The sequence below is a fragment of the Corvus kubaryi genome, unplaced genomic scaffold (assembly GCF_017639235.1).
Source record: "Corvus kubaryi isolate FWS band 111438036 unplaced genomic scaffold, C.kubaryi_AGA036_p1.0 split3-73, whole genome shotgun sequence".
In the NCBI taxonomy this organism is placed as follows: Eukaryota; Metazoa; Chordata; class Aves; order Passeriformes; family Corvidae; genus Corvus; species Corvus kubaryi.
The window spans coordinates 19,722,481-19,741,587 of record NW_024582091.1 but is presented as its reverse complement, the minus strand read 5'-3'; the positions used below and the strand labels follow the sequence as shown (position 1 = coordinate 19,741,587).

General features: G+C 37.9%; 1 protein-coding gene across 7 annotated transcripts in view; it reads right to left on the bottom strand.

Annotated features, from left to right (window-relative positions):
• The window catches only part of KLHL32 (kelch like family member 32), a 122,536-nt gene that overhangs the window by 34,626 nt on the left and 68,803 nt on the right, over positions 1-19,107 (bottom strand). For 6 of the 7 annotated variants that reach the window (XR_006014122.1, XM_042016604.1, XM_042016602.1 and 3 more), the window contains one exon: positions 5,474-5,689. Coding sequence is in view for 6 of the 7 variants with exons in the window: in XM_042016604.1 (XP_041872538.1) it covers positions 5,474-5,689 (216 nt within the window). In the remaining variant the exon portion in view is untranslated. Of the gene's footprint in view, positions 1-4,180; positions 4,581-5,473; positions 5,690-19,107 lie in introns of those variants that run through there. The other variant, XM_042016608.1, reaches the window with a different exon arrangement.

Genomic DNA, 19,107 nt, shown 5'->3' with positions numbered 1-19,107 from the left:
TTCAGGGTAACTGTGTGATTTTGCTTGCAGCCAGTCATGATAGACAGTGCAATCATCACAGATGTAGTACACTGGATACTGGGATTCACGGGTGGCTCTCTGGCACTTTTGTGTAGACTTTCACAAAAAGGGTACAAAAAAGCACAGCAAAACATGCATAGGCAATGTGTTAATTTTCTCATTTAGCCTCACCAATTCACCTCAGCCTTGAGATGCATCAAGCCCCTTTTTTCTCTTCTATGCCTTTCTTGATGAGAGGCTGACAGCCACATTTTAGAGTGGTAGTTTTCTGCTTAGGGTAAATACTCACTAGGAACAAGCATTAGAGTAGACATTATTTCACTTATTGCCCAAGAGAGCACTTAAGCTTATTTCTTGAACAGTGAAAGGCTAATATACTGCTTAAACACAACATTGATTACTGAAATGCTTTCCTTCACTTATATTTTATGTTGTTACTTGTTTGTCAGTAAAATTTAAGTTCACATTTAGCAAGGCACTTAGGCCACATTTCATTAAAACATATATATACCCCTGAGAAAAATGACTTTTGGTCTCTCCATGATAAAAATTACTCTGCAATACCAAAAGATTGACAGAAAAAACCCTCAAGTACTGCTCTGAAGGAGTGGCAAGCTTGTACCAGAACATGACAACCCACTTTAGAAACTGCTGTTCTGCATAGGTGAATGTGTGCATCATTGGAGATGCACGGAAGATGTCTTTGGATCTGTCATCAGCACAGAACTGTTCCAACATAGCAGGCTGCCACAATGTGTATACCACAAAATTTCCTACAGCACTGAACTCTGGCATTTCTGCTGAAGAATAATTTTGGCCCTTCACAAATGCCATCAGGAAATTCAAAATGGAGCTCAAGTGTAAGAAAAGGCTGTTAAAAACAGGGCAGAGAAGAGGATAAACAGGACTGTAGTAAGAAAACTGGATTTTTACACTTAATTATTTTTATAAAAGATACATTAAAAACTCAGATTGACCTATAACACTGCAGTCTTCCTGTCCTTTATTTTTCTATTTATTCAAGCAAAGTCATTTCTCTAATACAGAGACCAAACACTGTTTTTGCTCATCCGCAGGGATAAAAGGAAAAACTAGTTGCTACACTTTCACACATGGAACACGTACTTCATGAACACAAGTCCAGAAGTTACACACAAGGAATTTAACAGGGCTGGAATGTCTTAGGAGACTAGCCCAGGAAAAGGCACAACACATTTGCATGCTCTCTAGCTGAATAAACCACTCATGCAGTTTTCTCTACCAATTTTTCCTAGATTGCTTGCTTATCAGTTGATTACCAAGAAACTAAGTTGCTTGGCAAAGTAAAAAAAGAAAAAAAAAAATAAAAGAAACCAAAAAAAAAACCAAGGAAAAAGTCTAACCTTTGCTTCAGAAGAAATATTGACAAATACTAAAATTGATCTGCTTTTAATGTTAGCTGTTTAAAAATTATATGTATCCTTTAGAAACCTACTTAAACAGTAGCAGAGATGGAAGAAACTAATCTATACTGATCTCACATTACGACTTTTTTCCAAATATGATTTAAGAGTCCACCTTGGATCACGTGCAGTATTTAATACAGAATCGTTTGACCAATCTACTGCAGGAAGACAGAATAATCCGTTAAATATTTCTATCTGCAACTATTAGTATGATCTTTGAAATATGAATATTTAAGCTTCATGACACTGGAGTTTATAATAAAAAATATAAGGCATAATTATATCATAACTAAAGCTAACATTAATTTTTTACTTAAATCTTTGGCTTGCTTTCTACTTGCTAAGGTTCCAACAACAAGCCTCCATCATTATATTTCTCTGGCAACATGTTCCATCTTATAGGGTTGGTTACTTTTTCAATTATCAAGGGAAAGAATTCTCCTGCTTCCTTAAAGTAGAGCAAATGAATCTTTCTTGTAATGGCCAATTATGAAAAGATTAACTTTTCATTTCATGATAAACTAGACATTTATGTTCTTGTCATGACTGCTTACTGTGGAAAAAAGAAGGGTGCTGCACAGGTCATGATGAAGAAGAAAGAACAAAAAATAAATAGTTTATTTTCCTCTACCTTCTTCAGGATTCTTCCTTTGTTTTCTTCATTTTTTTATTTAATCCTTTCTTCCACTGCCTTAACTTTACACATTTTAATGCAGCTGATAAATAACAGATTTCTTATATACAAAATAATAGTTCATACTCTCACATGCTAATGAAATGTAAAAACTCAACAGGAAAACAAATCTTATGTCAACTAATAATCATTATTACTGGGCTAGCTTACCGAAAAAAAAACCTGATTGTGGAGGCTCATAAATTGATCCAATTTCACAGCCTACACAGGCTTTCTGGTGGGCTTTTTGTTTTTTATTTGTTTTAAGAAATACATCACTATAGTCCTTGTCTATTGTCTCCACTTAAAATAAGACACATCAAGCCAAAGAGTCTGAAAAATCAACAGGAATTACTGTAGAACTCTAATCCATATCCTAGCACACTGCCACTAATATTACCATTTAACTTTCTCAGACTTGATTTGTTCACAGTTATATTTCATCATACTTACTAGAACTGGCCAGTTGTGAATTGGTAGCCTAAAAAATCCAAAGTATGACAGGATAGAGCTGCAGTCACTTCACTGTAAATCATGTTTAAGCATCACTCCATGTATGCATTTTGATGCATTAAAATAACTGCCTTAATCTTTTATGTGCACTAGGATCAGATCACCAAGTGGACATTGGGAATTCAAACTGGTATAAATAACTGTGCTCTACAGACAGTGGCACCCGTTCCAGAGGTTCTCTGAGGGAAGCTTTAATTTGTGCTTAGGGCTTCATGGCAGCCTTACTAGCAAAGGTGCTTTGGGGATGTGCTGAATTCATATTGCTGTGACACGCAGCCATGTGTGTGCAGAGGCTACACTAGTCACAGGTAAAACAGATAAATCAAATAGTAGCATCCCCACCATCAGCTTTTCTATTATCTGCCCCACTTTGTGCCAATTTCCTCCAGCTTCCCCAACACCTCTTGCTTTGCTGTTCTTCCTTAAGACATGGGATGGGGATTTGTCAAAGTCAATGAGCACTTTATTACAGTGAGAGTGCTCAGTAATGAACAATTCAGCAATTTAATGAGATTCTGTAGATCTGTCTCCAGCCTGTCCATCAAGTTTCACTTCTATAAAGCACCCTGACACTAATCCTCTGGCATACCCAATCTTCACCCTGGGCTGAATATTAGATTCTTCCATGGTATATTGCATTACCACTATAACCTTAGCAAAAATGATGAACTTAACTACACTTGAGGCAATATAGCTGCTCTGATTTGATTTTCTTCTATCGGGTTGACTATGAGGGAATTACTTATTTACTAAGATAAAGCAAAAAACCAGTTTCTTATTGCCTTCTGAATGCCCAAATTGGTAAATATTTATATGTGTCTTTTAATCCATTCTGGGGACCTGGAATATTTATAAATATATATTTATTCCTGGTTTCACAAACTGAATTAAAAAGATGCATGCACATTTTGCCTGCAGCAGAAAACTAGTTTAAAAAATTCTTCGGAAGAGCATTAGTAACCTTTAGAGAGGCAATTATGATAACACTTAAATGGACAGTGTGGAGTTTGTTGTCACTCAGAAAGCAGCATATTACCCATAATTATCTCTCCCCAGTATGACCCTGCAACAGAAACAGAGGCTTTGTCATATTTGCCTCATGAAGTGTTCATTGACTGGAGTGCACACAATTAAGAAAATTACTTCTGAGTCTTTCTTGCAGGACAGGACAGTGAGACACGATTTAAAAACTCCCACTTCCCAAACATCATTACAGCAGGTTACAGAGGGCCTATTACTTGGGATGTGCTTGCTCATTACTGAGTGAATATTAACTTATACTTGTATGGCCCAAGTACACCCAAGCTAGGGGAGTCCACCAACCCTGCAGACAAACGATGATAAAACCCAATCAGCCAATCATCCATGCTCCATGCATAAACCTGTACATCAAAACTTGCTTTTGATAAAGGGAATATGGGCTAGGACTCCAGAGTAGTGTGCCTTGAAACCCTAAACCAAACACAACCCATCCTCATGTGTAGTATACAGCAGGTTCCGTTGTACAGGCATCCTCCAGAGACTAGAACAGGAAAAAGTCCAACTTTATTTTGGTATTTGCAGAAAATATCATCTTTGTAACATACTCCATAATCTAAAGCCTCAAAATTTTGGAAACATATATGCCTTTTATTATACTGAAGGGTTATGTTACATTTTCATACTGGTTTCGTGGTCTAAAGAACTTAACCTGACATTTTTATTTTTTTAAGAATAAATATTTTGTTCCAGCATGACATTATTCATCCACAGAACATGAAACATCCCACTGATGAATACACGCTTTACATTTTGAGAAACTGACGGCATCTAAATGCAGTTATTTCCTTAGAATAATCCAAAAGATAAATAAATTAATAATAGGGGTTGAAATATAAATCAGTCTTCTGAATCACAGTCTTCTCTGTTGGAACAATATAACGCACTTCCTAAAAGGAATGCAGAGATTTCTTTTCAGCAAGTGTCCTTCTACCTTGAAATACATGGAAATACTTTCCTCTCTAAAACATGACAGCAAAAAGGAATCTTTGGGTAATCAATATTACAGAGATTTCCTTCCACTCTATAGTGAATTTTTACAGACATACAACGGGAATTCTTCCAAGGACAGATTTTGGTTTAGTTTTTGTGTTTCTCTTAATAGGCTATGTGTTTTTCTCACACTAGGTTTTCTCCCAGCCCATACACACTAAAGGTCATAATATAATGACAACATAATGCTTTTATCTTGTTAATACTTTATGGCTAGCAATCTGGTCCTTTTCTAGATCCAGCTTTTTAAAAGGAAGTGATCTCCAGCTTCTTGCCACAAACCTTCTACAGAAGCCTCCACTCACCTCAGAGCAGACCTGCCTGTGATGATTCTCTCATTTGCTTCAGGCAAAGTTGGCTGTGGTGGCCCAAACAATTTTAATGACTATTGAATTTATAAGCTAAGTTTGTCTGAAGTGAATGAGAGAGACTGCAGAAGCAGGTTTGCCACCAGACTCATAGCACTAGCCTCATCAGAGGCAATTATAATGGAGTTGCATGCATCAGCCATCTCTTCCCACCAAAGAAGTTGGATCTGGAGGAAAATCTCTGGCTGTATTTAAGTAGCAGAAGTTAAACAGCATGACAAATTTCTCTTTCAAACAAAGTAATTGCATTAACACAACACAACATTTTTAGAATTTCATTTAGAAATTTCCTTCAGTTGTTATTCACAGTTTTTGCTCAAGTGCTTATTCTCCCTCGAGATTGCTCCAGGGTTTCAAAACAACAGATTACTGCTATGGTTTATAGAGTGTCACACATTCTGGTTGTTCACCAATCTCCTTACCTGCCAGATTTGTTCTTCACTGAGTGAAGTGAGTCTATCGCTTTTAAAAACCTCTCGAAGAAGACAGTATGGGAGTGCCAGAACTTCTTCAGGATGACTCTTCAATAGCTCAGAGAGATGTTTTACTAAGAAGCCAATGACTGCATTCTCCAACAAAGTGAGGTTGAAAAGATCCGCAAGCTTGTACAGGTCCAAGTAATTGAAACTATTTAATTCCTAAATGGATGAAGAAAATAAAATACAGGTCACAAAAAAAAAATCCCAAACACAAAACAGAGAATATAAAAATCCACAAGTCTCAGATAATGAAAAATGGTTATTCTTTTGGAGCTGTGGAGAAGGAAGGCAATATAACTTGAAGTTAATTAACACAGCCTCATTCAAAATGTATATGTAAGTGTTACCAGTGCATATGCAAATATATATGATAGTACTAATTTATACTGCAACTTCTAAGGTTATATATGCATAACGCATCTGTAAGAAATATGGACTAGTACACAATATAATAAACCAGCGTGATTTACACTGTATGTCAAGAGCTCACAGGAGCTAACAAGTGGATTTAAAAGATGTATTTTTTAACTACAATGTTTTGTTACAAAGCAACTGTTTGTTCATTATTTACTGTTTTCATTGAACTAGAGCACCTGTGTAGCACAACTTTTCATTCAATGAAATCTCACAAAATACAAGATGCTGAGCTACATTTTATTACGTATTAAGTTTTTTTTCAATGAACAAATGAACCCTTTGTTATTTCTCCAACTACTGGCATCAACATATAGTGGATGCTGGCCTCCTACTGTTTCTCCCTCTCCTTCTGGCAGCTGAAAATGCGAAGAGACAAGCTGCAGTAGCTCAAGGCAGGGAGCTTTGTCCATCCTGCTAACAGATGACCTATATTTATGGGCTAATGTTTCCAACTTGGCATCCCTCGTAAATTAGTACCTGGACAACTAACTACTGCAGTTCTAGACCACACTGCTCCCTTCAGGGAAGAGGCCAAGAATTCACCTTTATTAGAGAAAAGTACCCAGGGCACCTGGGAAATAGTCATGTTTACCCGTTTTCTCCATTCTTGCTGCATGTTCACACCTCTCTTCCTCTCTCCTCCGCAATCCTAGTTTTCATCTTCCAATTTACCGCATTGCTCCCTATCAGCCGCCTGCTCCTTGACCAGCCCCATGTGTGAGAATGACAAGGAGCCTCGTCAGTCTCACTTTGCTGGTGAGTTAACACGGGGACTGGAGCAAGGAAGAGAAACAGACTAAATTAAGTCAATTTCACTTTCACTGCTCTGCTGGATGGAATGACAGCACCAAATGAAACTGACAAGAAATCTTGTAAATGTCAAATGAGCTGCACGGCTGGCAGATAGAGCAGAGCAACAGGGAAGATGGGAAAGTGCGAAGAGGGGTTTTTTTGGAATGTTTTATGGACTACATCTTGAACGTGTGAATTGGGTGCCTGTCCCAATGACTGTGGAGCTGTTTATGCATATGCAATGGAGAGTGGAGAAAGAATTTTTTTTACCTGCTTAGAGTCAGTACTGGAGGAAATAGAATCAAATTCCTGTGGAGGTTCCTGCTTGTTACATAATCTCCCAGTCTGAACAGTGCACCTTCCCTAGCAGAGTTGTACACTAAAGATGAATCCTATTCATTATCTACTTAGACTGCTGCATAAGAGTTTCACATGGTTTTCTTGGAAGTACAAAGATAAGTTCTTTACATTGTCAGAACAAGCACTAACAGCCATCATCCCAAAAGCCACAGTTACTCTAGTGTCAGCTCCTCCTCACACTAACACAGAGGAGGCAAGGATAAATCTGCAGTTGCAGAAAGAAAGAGAAAAGAATGAATTTTACATGAGAAGTATCTGGTCTGTGTGCTTGCTTGGTGATTTAATATCTTCAGATCACAGATGGTACCTCACAACACCACTCCTGTGATGGCCATGCAGTGGTGGCAACAGCACATAGGAGTCTGATCAAAGCAAACATCACAGTATTTGACAAGCAACAACCACAATTTACTGTCCCTGGTTTAGAAAACTCTTTTCAAAGAACTCGCTGATTGAATAAATCCCAAATGCCAGAAAGAAATTTAGAAGAGCTCAGTGTGTATTTATGGAGCTCTTTTGTGGTCAATGGCTATGTCTAGGGAGGATAAAAATAAATAAATAAATAAATAAATAAATAATCAAGCAATGTGAGCTGAGGATCAACAGCCCCACTAAAACACATACCAGGTCAAAGCCCACTAAGTGTCAGTTGAGAAGGAGACGTGGCTTTTAGCAGAATTCAGAAGAGGACAATACTGGAGATAACGTAGTAAAATCTTTCCTTATTAGAGAGAATCAGTAATGAGACACACAAATGCAATCTACCCCTGAAAAATCTTCACATTTCCAGTGAAATCTGAATGACACTGGTAAGCCTTAATTTTTGGTTTGGATATTTTTCATGATCCTCCAAACTCCCCTATCCCCTCAAATCAACAGCAACAATTGAAGTTGTTTTTATGAAAGCTGTTTTACAGTTGCAGAGGCCAAATATACTTACAGATGTATAAATAAAATCTCACCAGTTGTTTATTTACAATACAGCATGTAATAACTTATTCCAAATACTTATTTATGTATGTGTGTTTATTTATTATTGGGGTTATGTGTTTACTTATTTTCATTGGTAAGTTTCAGATGATTTTTGATGCTTCTTAACATAATATGTTAGTTATGTGCTGAACTTAGAAAGTTTACTTCTTAATGAATACTACAAGTGTGTTTTGTTAAAACTGGCCTTGGCCTGGAATCAGTAACTTTCATTTCTGGTTTTGTAAGGTTAGAGTTGATCTACAGGTTTGTATTTCACAGACGAAGAGGCAAATAGTGCATTAGCTTTTACAAAAGAAAATCAAGATTACACAGTACTGTACATTACTCAGTTATGATCCTAAAGGGAAAAAATGCCACACTGAGATTGCTCGATGTATACCTCAGATCATATAACTTTCCTCTTATAAGTGGTAAGACTTTCAGAAATAGACTAAAATGCAGTATGTGAGTTACTTGCAAGAAAAATGCACCTTACCTTCTAGCTTTAAAAAAATCCCACAGGAAGGATCAAAGCAATCACTGTCAACTCAGTCTGATTTGAATAGATTTTTCACACTAAAACCTTAATCAAATTAAAACCTGTGGTAAATGGTGAAATAGGTCACTGAACAGGAAACTTAGATGTGGTCATGAGTAAGAGTACTGGCAGTCTCTGCTTTCCACAGATTTTATCATATTGTGTTAACTGAGCAACTACAAAATTTTGAAGTAGTGTGCAAGATTCTTCTGGTACTGTACTGCAGTATATGTTCTTTGAAAACATGAAATACAAACCAGGCTTATGTAAATTATTGAAACTTTTAACCCCTTTTTTTAGAAACTTTTATGTATGTGCTACTTATCTTTTTTGAACTGAAGGATGAAATATGAACATAAGCAGAACTGTCACTAAGAGCTGAAGAGAATTAGGGAAAGGTAGTGATCCTATATCTTCTAATATGATGTATGTTACACTGCTGAAACACATTCAGACTAAGAAAATATGTATAAAATTATAGACACAGCACTTAAAACTGAAGTTGAAATAGTCCTGAAATCTCACAGTAAACTCAAACCAAATTTAGTAAATTGGCTAAATTACTTCTCAGTGTCTACTTCTAAAATAAGAAACTACCTTAGATCCTATGCATCCTACTTAGTGTGCATCCCCCACTGAAGTAAGGGAATCCACTGTTCCCCACTACTGGTCTTCTGATTCAGTAGTATCAACCTTTAGATGTCAAAACAATTCAACAATGATCTGGCATTTAAAAGCCTCATAAAAGAAAATAAGTTCTACAAACAAATATAATCTGAAATATGACAATATTAAATATTCAAAACAAATTATATGACAGTGTGCATATTTTGATACAGAGGTGTATTTTAATATAGAGATATGATAAATTGTCAAACAGGAAAAATAGATACAAACATTGTGTTTAAATTGCTTCCAAAACCATCTTTATTCATTTGTACTTTAAAGAATAATTGCCTTGCACAAGCCACAGAAAAGGATGTAACAGATTGATAAATTAGAGTTAATCATAACCAAGTACACAGCAGACTACAATATACCTCTATTCCTGTGCTCTGTGTTATAAATAGCAGAAAAAGCACAAGGAGAACTAAGGGGAAAGAATGCATTTCTTTATGACCTTATTTGAAAGATAAACTCCTCGGGGAAATACAATTTATTCAGATTATCAAGACCCTGCTGTGCAAATCTACAGTCTGGGAGCACACTACGGAGATCAAACAATATTTACTTTATTCTGTTGGGTATAAAAGCTTTTAATGAATGCATAATTAAAACAGAAAAAGTATATACAGCTTTAGAATTCCACTGCCAAGCCAAGCCATTAATATCCAAAATACCGTACCCAGTTGTAACTCCACCTGCTTCCTATTTAGATTACAACACTGTCATTAATCAAGGTATTAAATGACTAGCTGTAGCAGAGAGGAGTTGCATGGTGACACTATTTCCCCTTTTTCTAAAAGGGGTTCAGCCTCTTTAAAGCAAAAAAAAAAAAAAACCCAAACCCAAGTGTGAGGTCTCTGAGACAGGGACAAGGTCATTCAAAATCCATAAGCAGCACCTAATACAACAGGGTCTTGACCCTACGTCCTCCAGGTTCTCTGCCACATTAAATACTATGAACCAGCTGCACCACTCAGAAGAGAACCTTGACAAAAATTACAGCAAAGATGGACTCTAAATAGATAAGGGATAGTGACGAAATGAAAACCTGTAGTGACAAAAATATACTTACCTGACAACAAAAGGGATCAACACAATTTTAAGATAAAAGAAATCCAATTCTGCTGGTTCTAGCTGTTTCCTTCTATATCAAAGGTTTTAGTTCTGCAAAACCTCACACATTTACCTAAGAACTAACAGATCACACACACTCAACAGCACAGCAACAGACATAAACGTTTCATAATAAGCATAAGCAGAAAAAGTGTATTTTAGATCTTATTTGAAATTTGCCTCTGTTAAACACCAAAGTCATCCAGTTGAACCATGAAAATCATTTTGCTGAAGCCTGGTCACAGTGGAACAGCTGGCTCAGAATTTTTCAATGTATAGAACTGATTACACTTATTATGAGTTAAGTGCAGACTGCAGATGTGTTTATAGACAAAGTAAAAGATGGCTTTCTAAGTGACTTATTTTATACAATTAATTTTTCTGATAGATCACTGCTTTCTCAACACTTTCTGTAACTCTTGCTTTCGTTTTCTCCTTTAAGCATGAAAAGTTAATTTGCATCCTTGCTGCAATTTCAAAGTAGGTCTAGAGCCAAGTAAAAGACCAACAATATCAAAACATTTCAGCCTATTATTTTCCCTCTACCCTATGAGAATTCATTTCCCTTCTCACTTATTGTTTCTCTGTATCTGCTCAGTTTTCAGGTTTAATTCTGCTGGCTGGTGCTAGTGAGAATTCTCTTTGAAGACACAGAGGAGGCCTGTGAGCTTCACAAGCACAGAGGAAAGACATGACATTCTCAGATTGCTCATGTGATGACACAAATATGCAGTCTTCAAAAAAAGAAAGTGAAACATGACATGTGTAAAACTAACAATAAGCAAACATTTTCCTGAAACCCAGTCAGATCGATCTACTTTATTAAATAGTACAAATATCTTCAACTGGCAATCCAATTAAATATTTCAGGTGACCCTGATTATACATACCTTTTATAATCTGCATACACAATTATATATATCACAGAAAGAAATAAAATAATGAAACATTAAGACTACACAGTTAAATTTTCATGGTACTGATGCCATGATCATTTTTTGCCTTTTCTTTTATACCCCTGTTATACCTTCTTACAACTTCTGTATTCTTAGTGCTTTTTGCCTACATTCTTGGACTTGTTTATTCAGCTAGGAGACTAAACATTTTAGAAGCTTCGTAGGTAGGGGTTAGTGTGCCCCAAATCCCAAGGTCCTCTCCAGAACACATTTTGCAAACTAAGATAGAACCATCCAGGGGAAGGTTCCTTGGGGAGGGGGGCTCATTCGAGCCTCTCATTGGGGACTGTTTGATAGATAAACTCACTGGTAGGACCTATAATCTATAGGTCCAATCTATAGTGGGTGTGCATTGCAGTGGGCATTTCAGTGCAATCCACCTGGACGTGGTGCACCTAAGGATCCTTAAAATAAATACCAAGGTAAAATCCCTTTTTCCCTTCTAACCTTGTTTGACTCTTGATTTCAAGACCAGGAAAAGGCATCAGTACCAGTGGAACAACTACAGGTCAGGTTCTGCAGAGGTTTCAGTAGCTGCATTCCCTTGGCTAACGGATGCTGCTATAGGAATTTTTAAAACTATTTTAAGTGTCCCTGGCACAGAAACTCCCCAAATGAAAAGCTTCACATCTCACCAGCTACTCCTGGCAAGATAACTGTAGTAATCAATGCTATTTAACAAAAAAAAGTACAGGGATGAAGGAACATGGAGATCTTCTAATCCTTCACCCGGCACTTTTATACCATTTCAGACAGTAGAAACACAAAGCAGAGATTTGATGAGATTTATCAAGATTTACTGTTTTTGCCAACTATGGGAGCTTGCCTTTTCTTCAAACATGTTGTGAGGAATAACATGTCTCATACACATTCATATACTCTTTACTCCAGCAGAAATCACAGAATACAGCCTCTGCAGATGATTTATCATTTTATAGTTTTGCTAGCTCTGTGGATTTACTACAGTGTAAGTGGAAAGCTGAAAATTTCTTGCCTAATGCATCAACAACCAGTAATTTTTTATGGTAAGTGTTCTCTTTTTTTGTTTTTGTTGCTAATATTGACAAACCCAGAAAGAGCAAGAATTGTCCCTTAGAAACCCAAACCTTACAGGAGTAGTAGTTAAAATAAATAATTACAAACCAGAAGAAGAAAAATAGGACTGTATAATACTATTCTTTTTTGGGGTTTTTTTTGTTACATGCTCCTATAACCGCCTAAGGCCATGAGAATACAGGAGTAATAACAGTTTAAGGCCATGAGAACATAGAAGTGGAGGTCTATTCCTCTACTATACCACAAGCTCATCAAGGCACCTTTATCATAAATTAAGAAAGATCCATTTTGTTCCCAACTACTATTACAAGAAGGATCAGCTGATTTTGAGACTCCATCTCCTAATTTCTAGTTTAATTTACTCAGACAGTTTATATGCATTTGCTTCTGTACCAACATTATCTTTTAGATTTAACAGCACGTTTCACTCCCTGCTCCCCCCTCCCTCAGTATTTACTCCCTTGATATATTTACAGAAAGCAATGATATTCCTCCTCAGCCCTCATTTTGCTAGACTAAACAAGGCAAACTCTTTTAATCTTCTCGTGTAAAACAGGCATTCCCGATCATCTTAGCTGACCTTTTCTACACTTCACAGTTTTGATTTCACTTATTCTTCTGCATGGACAAACTCTTCCCAGTACTCCCAATTTTTCAGCAATACCTTGTAAAGTAGCATTAATACTTTCTTAGCTCTAGAAATTACTTTGTATGAAATATCTTAAAAGTAAAACTGCCTTTTTCTTGATGCCATCACATTAGTAGCTCAAAGTCATCATATGATTTAATACATGAAAATTCTCTGTAAACTTGGTCCTCAAGTGAGACACAGCACCAGCCACTCAGTCTGCCAGGCAAGACAGAAATAATATGACATATTACAAATGGGAATTATGATGCAATAGTTTCTATTGAGAAACTATACTCAGAAACTATTTTCCAATCACTTCTTTAATTTCTTTCTATATTTGAGTAACTGTCCTGGGTTGCAGTGTATTCTGTAACCACCCTCATGAGCTGAAACCAGGTGGGGCAGTGTTTTCCTTGCCTCCTCCCCCCAGACCATCTTTCTGTTAATGGCCCATCATTGTCCTGCCGCCTGACTCAGAGATAACTCCCTCCGGACTATCTTCTGTTAATAAGCCTAATCAACACTTGGCCTCATGACTCATTACCCCATTGCGAGATGCTCCACCCAGAGGGAGGAGCCAAGCATTCCATCCTGGACATAATCTGAGACTCTGAACACCACAGACACCCTTTCCATGGGATTCCCAGAGGACAGGAGCTACATAGCCACCACTGGACCTTCTGAGGAAGAGCAGACCCTTTCTGCAGGATCACTGCTTCAACAGAACCACATCCACCACTTCAGGAGGACTGCAGCCACCATCTTATTGGACTGCTACCGCCACCCTGACTAACAGGGTGTCAGGTTGTATCCTGACTCTGTCAGTTTGAACCAGTGTTTTCTCCCTTTGTCTTTTTTTTAATTTCCCTATTAAATTGTTATTCTGACTTGGTGCCTCCCACTGGTTTGTTTTCAAACTAGTACAGTAACAGATCTTGTAATTGTCCTGTTCCATACCAGTTACTGGGGGGAAAATTATTTCAATGATTTTTTTTAAGACTTGTTTCAAATTATGTCTGGATCAATGGGCTGAGGCCAACAGTATGAGATTCAACAAGACCAAGTGCTGGGTCCTGCACTTTGGCCACAACAACCCCCTGCAGCACTACAGGCTGGGGGCAGAGTAGCTGCAAAACTGCCCAGTGGAAAAGGAGGCTGGTGGACAGCAGCGGAACATCAGCCAGCCCTGTGCTCAGGTGGCCAAGAAGGCCAATGGCATCCTGGCTTGTATAAAGAATAGTGTGGCCAGCAGGACCAGAGCAGTGATTGTCCCTCTGTACTCAGCACTGGTGAGGCCATGTCATGAAAAAACTCCAGACCACAGAACAAGAGAGTAGATCCAGACAAGAATCCCAGAGATTACAAGAGGCAAACAGTATTGGAATATAGCAGGAGATTTAGAATCACAATTCAGAGAAGACATGGCTTCTCGAGGAGGCTGAGTGATAGTTCCTCCAACTACTCTGCATACATGTAAATGAAAAATGATGAAGACTGATAAAAAGCATCATAGTCACTAACTAAAAAAAGGAAGGCAACATTCACAACTCAAGACATTCCGCTAAATAACAAACAGGAAGCATATTCAGAATTATCTGAATATACTGATGTTAACACTCTAAGAATAAATAAGGAGAAGGATGTTAATGTACAAAGAATATGTAATATGATTTAAACAATGGTTTCATAATCCTATTATGACATTTTATTTCTGGAACATTTCATTGATGTATACATGTGCTCTGTATTAAGCCCAGCAAGGGGCCACCTTTCTTAAAAACCTATTTCAGGCAACAGCCTGTCACCAAATACTTAAGGATTACAAAGCTAACAGACACGTGTAAAAATTTACATTTGGAAAAGGGTATCTGTAGTGAGCTGGTCATCTAATAACACCAGAGAATGAAACAAGTTGTCTAAAATATGTGGGATAACTGGTTATTTAACACAGATAAATTCAAGTCTCAGAGATATTTGCGGAACAACCCAAAGCAACGAAACTTCTGTAGAATTTTAAGGTAGTATGTGATACTGCATATACAGAAAGGTGGAATCCAGTGCAGGGTAACTCAATAATGAGCATAACTTTGATAGGCAAAGCAGAAACAGTCACAATTTGAAATCAGTACTTCCTAATGCATTATAAGAATCACATCACCTAAGCTATCTATTAACATTTGACTTGCAGGAAAGGATTAAGGCGTAAGTAGGGGAACGTTAGTTTTTTGAAACCTCAGGAGAGCTCCGTTTTCCAAGTTCCCAAAAATATTAACAGCATAAAATGGGACAAGCTTAACACAAGGAGAATTATAGAAATTTGTGTGTTATGTTTCATAAATTTCATATATCACACACTTTTAGTAGGATGCATCTCAGGCAGATCAAAGATTTGCTTAATGAAAAATTTGTTCAATCTCAAAATGAAGTCGATAATGGTAACTTATAAAGCAGTGCAACTTTTTCCAACAAAGTCCTCAAGGAATCAATTTTGATCCAATACTGTTAACAGTTTAACTGAAGTAGAGTAAGTTTTGTCCACAGATTCTGCAGAAGACTCTGCTAGGACAGCATGAGTATTGTCAGGCTTTCCTGGTTAAGTAATAAAAAAAAAGAAAAAAAAGAAAAACAATTGTGGCTATATCGCTATCTATCTGTGAACCATTAACACAATATAGAAAATATACCAGTCTCTATTTGGAACAACACCGACAAGCCATCAGGAGGCACTAAGAAGCAGTGATAAATAGCAACATCAGTTCTTGGAGCAGTGCTGCGGCAAAAAAAAATAAGCTCATGTCATAAAATGCACATGCAGTACTGCCCAATGAAAGAAACAAACCCTCTTGCTGCTTCAACATTACATTTTAAAGCTACTCTTCAATTATTGGTCCCAGTTCTGAAGTCCAAACTTTAAGGATACTTAAATACTACAGGTTGGAAAACCAACCTTGCAGGATTTCAGGTGCTCAGCTCAGTTTTTTAAAGAAAGACTCCTGAAGGATTTGATCTTCAGCAAAGATATTTATAACATGGAGAGACTATATGAAAGAAAAAAGCTCTGACTAAATTTTCAGAAAATAGCTTCTGGTGCGTGAATGTAGGATCAGAGCTACCCTGGACAAGGAACTAGAAAGTACAGGATTGTTTGCATTGGCTTCATGGGATTATGTACATTTTGCAGCTCTGCATTTTAAAAAAAAAAAAAATTACTGCAATAAAACAAGTTTTTTTGGCAACTGTCTGTTCAGGTAAAGAAGGAAATATTTGTGCAATTTGACCTCTGGGGTTAAAATGGTTTCTCATTCCTCTCAAAAGCAGGAGTCTTGTTGCAGCTGCAGGAAGATATGAGAGTACTCAGCAGTTAAAAGAACCTGACTGTAAGTATCTGAATGATAAAAAGGCAACATTTCCATTTTATTTGGAAAACTTATTTGTTCAGGTATCTCTATGCTTCTGCAATACCTGACCTCAGCTCAAAAACCAGCAAAATGTCTGCAACATGTATTGTACAAGCATTACATCCCAGTAGAATAAAACTCTCTACAACTCTCTTTCCCCAGATTTATGCAGTGAAAAGAACATCTCTTTTTCCCACAACTAGGAGCTGTGTTACTAGGTTTACTATGTAATAATCAGAACTGATTTCAGGAGGTAAACAGTATTAAAAGGGATAGTGGTAGGCCATAAATGGGCAGAAAAGTAAAGAATGAAAAAAATCTGGAAGAACCACAGAATTGAAAAAAAATAATACATGTGAGGATCAAGAGGAGTTTGCTTGTATTCACAGAATCACAGCATTAACTAGGTTGAAAAAGACCTTTGAGATCATCGAGTCCAACCTATGAAATAACACCACTTTGTCAACTAGATCAAGGCACTAAGTGCCACATCCAGTGTTTTTATAAACACTTCTAGGGACAATGACTCCACCACCTCCCTGGGCAGCCCATTCCAACAGCAAATCACTCTTCCTATGAAGCATTTTTTCTTAATGTTCTGCCTAAACCTCCCCCAGCACAGCTTAAGACTGAGTCCTCTTGTCCTGCTGCTGGTTGCCTGCGAGCAGAGACAGACCCCCCCAGCAGGCTACAGCCTCCTTTCAGGGAGTTGTAGAGAGTGATAAGGTCTTCCCTGAGCCTCCTTTTTTTCCCCCAGGCTAAGCATATTTTAAGCATTACTGACTATCATTCTTTCAGTCAGAAATTATAAGTCTGACTTTCAAAACTAGAAAACCTGGAAAGGGTGAAGGCCAAATGCAAAAAATGGGCCTTGACTCAACATGCAGTTTGACATTTCCTACATCTGACCTTCAGTAGTGCCAAACAAGCCACAGGTCCCCCAAAACTAATACATGTGAATGTTCACACTGCTGAAGGTGCCAAGCACCAGCAGGAATGTACGAGCCTTCAAAGATCATGATGACTCTTGTTCATGTGATTCTAGCAGTTCTTACCAAGAATAAAAAATTTCTTTTCTGCCCTCACTCCCAGGTCTCAAACAGCTTACTGTCAGAATCCCTTGCTTTAGCATAAAGCCTTTTTTATCCACAGAAAGAGAAGAGAAAAACATTTAATCAATGCACCAAATATTTAAGACAACCAAACGGTGAAATTCTCACTGACTTCATGATTTCACCCTAAAGATACCACCTTTAAAAGCTGAATAGATCACTGTAGGCCCAGTTTCTAAGTATTCACAACTACAGATCATTTCCAGGACCTCAGTCCTGAAGAGTTTGAAAGGCACCTCTCTAGCATTTCCCTTGAAACACAATAGAGTCAAGTGAAGCAACACTGTGGAGAAGGACATGGGAGACCTGGTGGACTGCAAGCTGTCCATGAGCCAGCAGTGTGTCCTGGTGGCCAAAAAGGGGTCCTGGGGTACATTAGGAAGAGCATTTCCAGCAGATTGAGAGGTGATCCTACCCCTCTACTCAGCCCTCATGAGGCCACACCGGCAGAACTGTGACCAGTTCTGGGCTCCTCAGTATTAGAGAGATGTGGAACTCTGGAGTGGGTCCAGAAAAAGGCTACAGAGATGTCTACGGGACTGAAGAACCTCTGTTATGAGGAAAGGCTGATGGAACTGGGCCTGTTCATTCTCAAGAAGAGATGATTGAGAGGGGACCTCAACAATATACATGAAGGGATGGTGCCAAGAGGATGAAGCCAGGCTCTTCCTGGTGGTGCCAAGCAATAGGAAAAGAGGCAATAGACACAAACTGATGCACAGGAAGTTCCACCTGAATATGAGGAAGAACTTTACTGTACAGGTGACTGAGCACTGGAACAGGTTGCTTAGAGAGGTTGCAGAGTCTCCCTCACTGGAAATATTCAAGAACCATCTGGGCACAATCCTGTGCCATGTGCTCTAGGGTGTCCATGCTTGACCAGGGAGGCTGGACCAGACAACCCATTGTGGTACCTTCCAACCTCACCCAACCTGTGACGCTCTTCCGCAGAACATTGGAAAGGCATTTAAAGATGGGACATAGCTCAGTTGCTTCAAAGAGAATGTACTTCTGCAGAACAGTCACTGCTTTTTAAAATTATCTACAGCTTACCGAAAAAGTTTTTAGCCAATAATTATTTCATGCAGTGTTATAAAAGTCAGTCCTTTTCAAATACAAATGTCAGTAAGAAATGTTGCTGAAACACTCAAATTTCAAAGACTTCAACCACACTTATAAGCAAAACCCTACAAAGAGCTTATAAAAGGTTACATATGCCTAATATTGTTTGTTTACCCCCACCTCAAAATATTCACCATGCACACACTGATCCTTTTTGCTACTTGTTTTGCTCCTTTTCAAGAAGTTCTTTAACCTGTTCAAGTTTTGTTCCAGGGCTGAATGGTGCTGTGTGAGTCCAGAACTTGATTAGGAATTCAATGGAAGTTAAGACTCACAATAGTACCTAGAGTAGTGAAATAATTTCAAGTGTTTGGTTACAATAAACTTTCAATAGCAGTCTCAGGGGTTCTGGACATCGCCATTGCATACATATACTTCCTACATACTTCAGTTCCCCATTAAGAGGGTAATGCTGAAAATACGAGTAAAAATACTGAGAGGCAG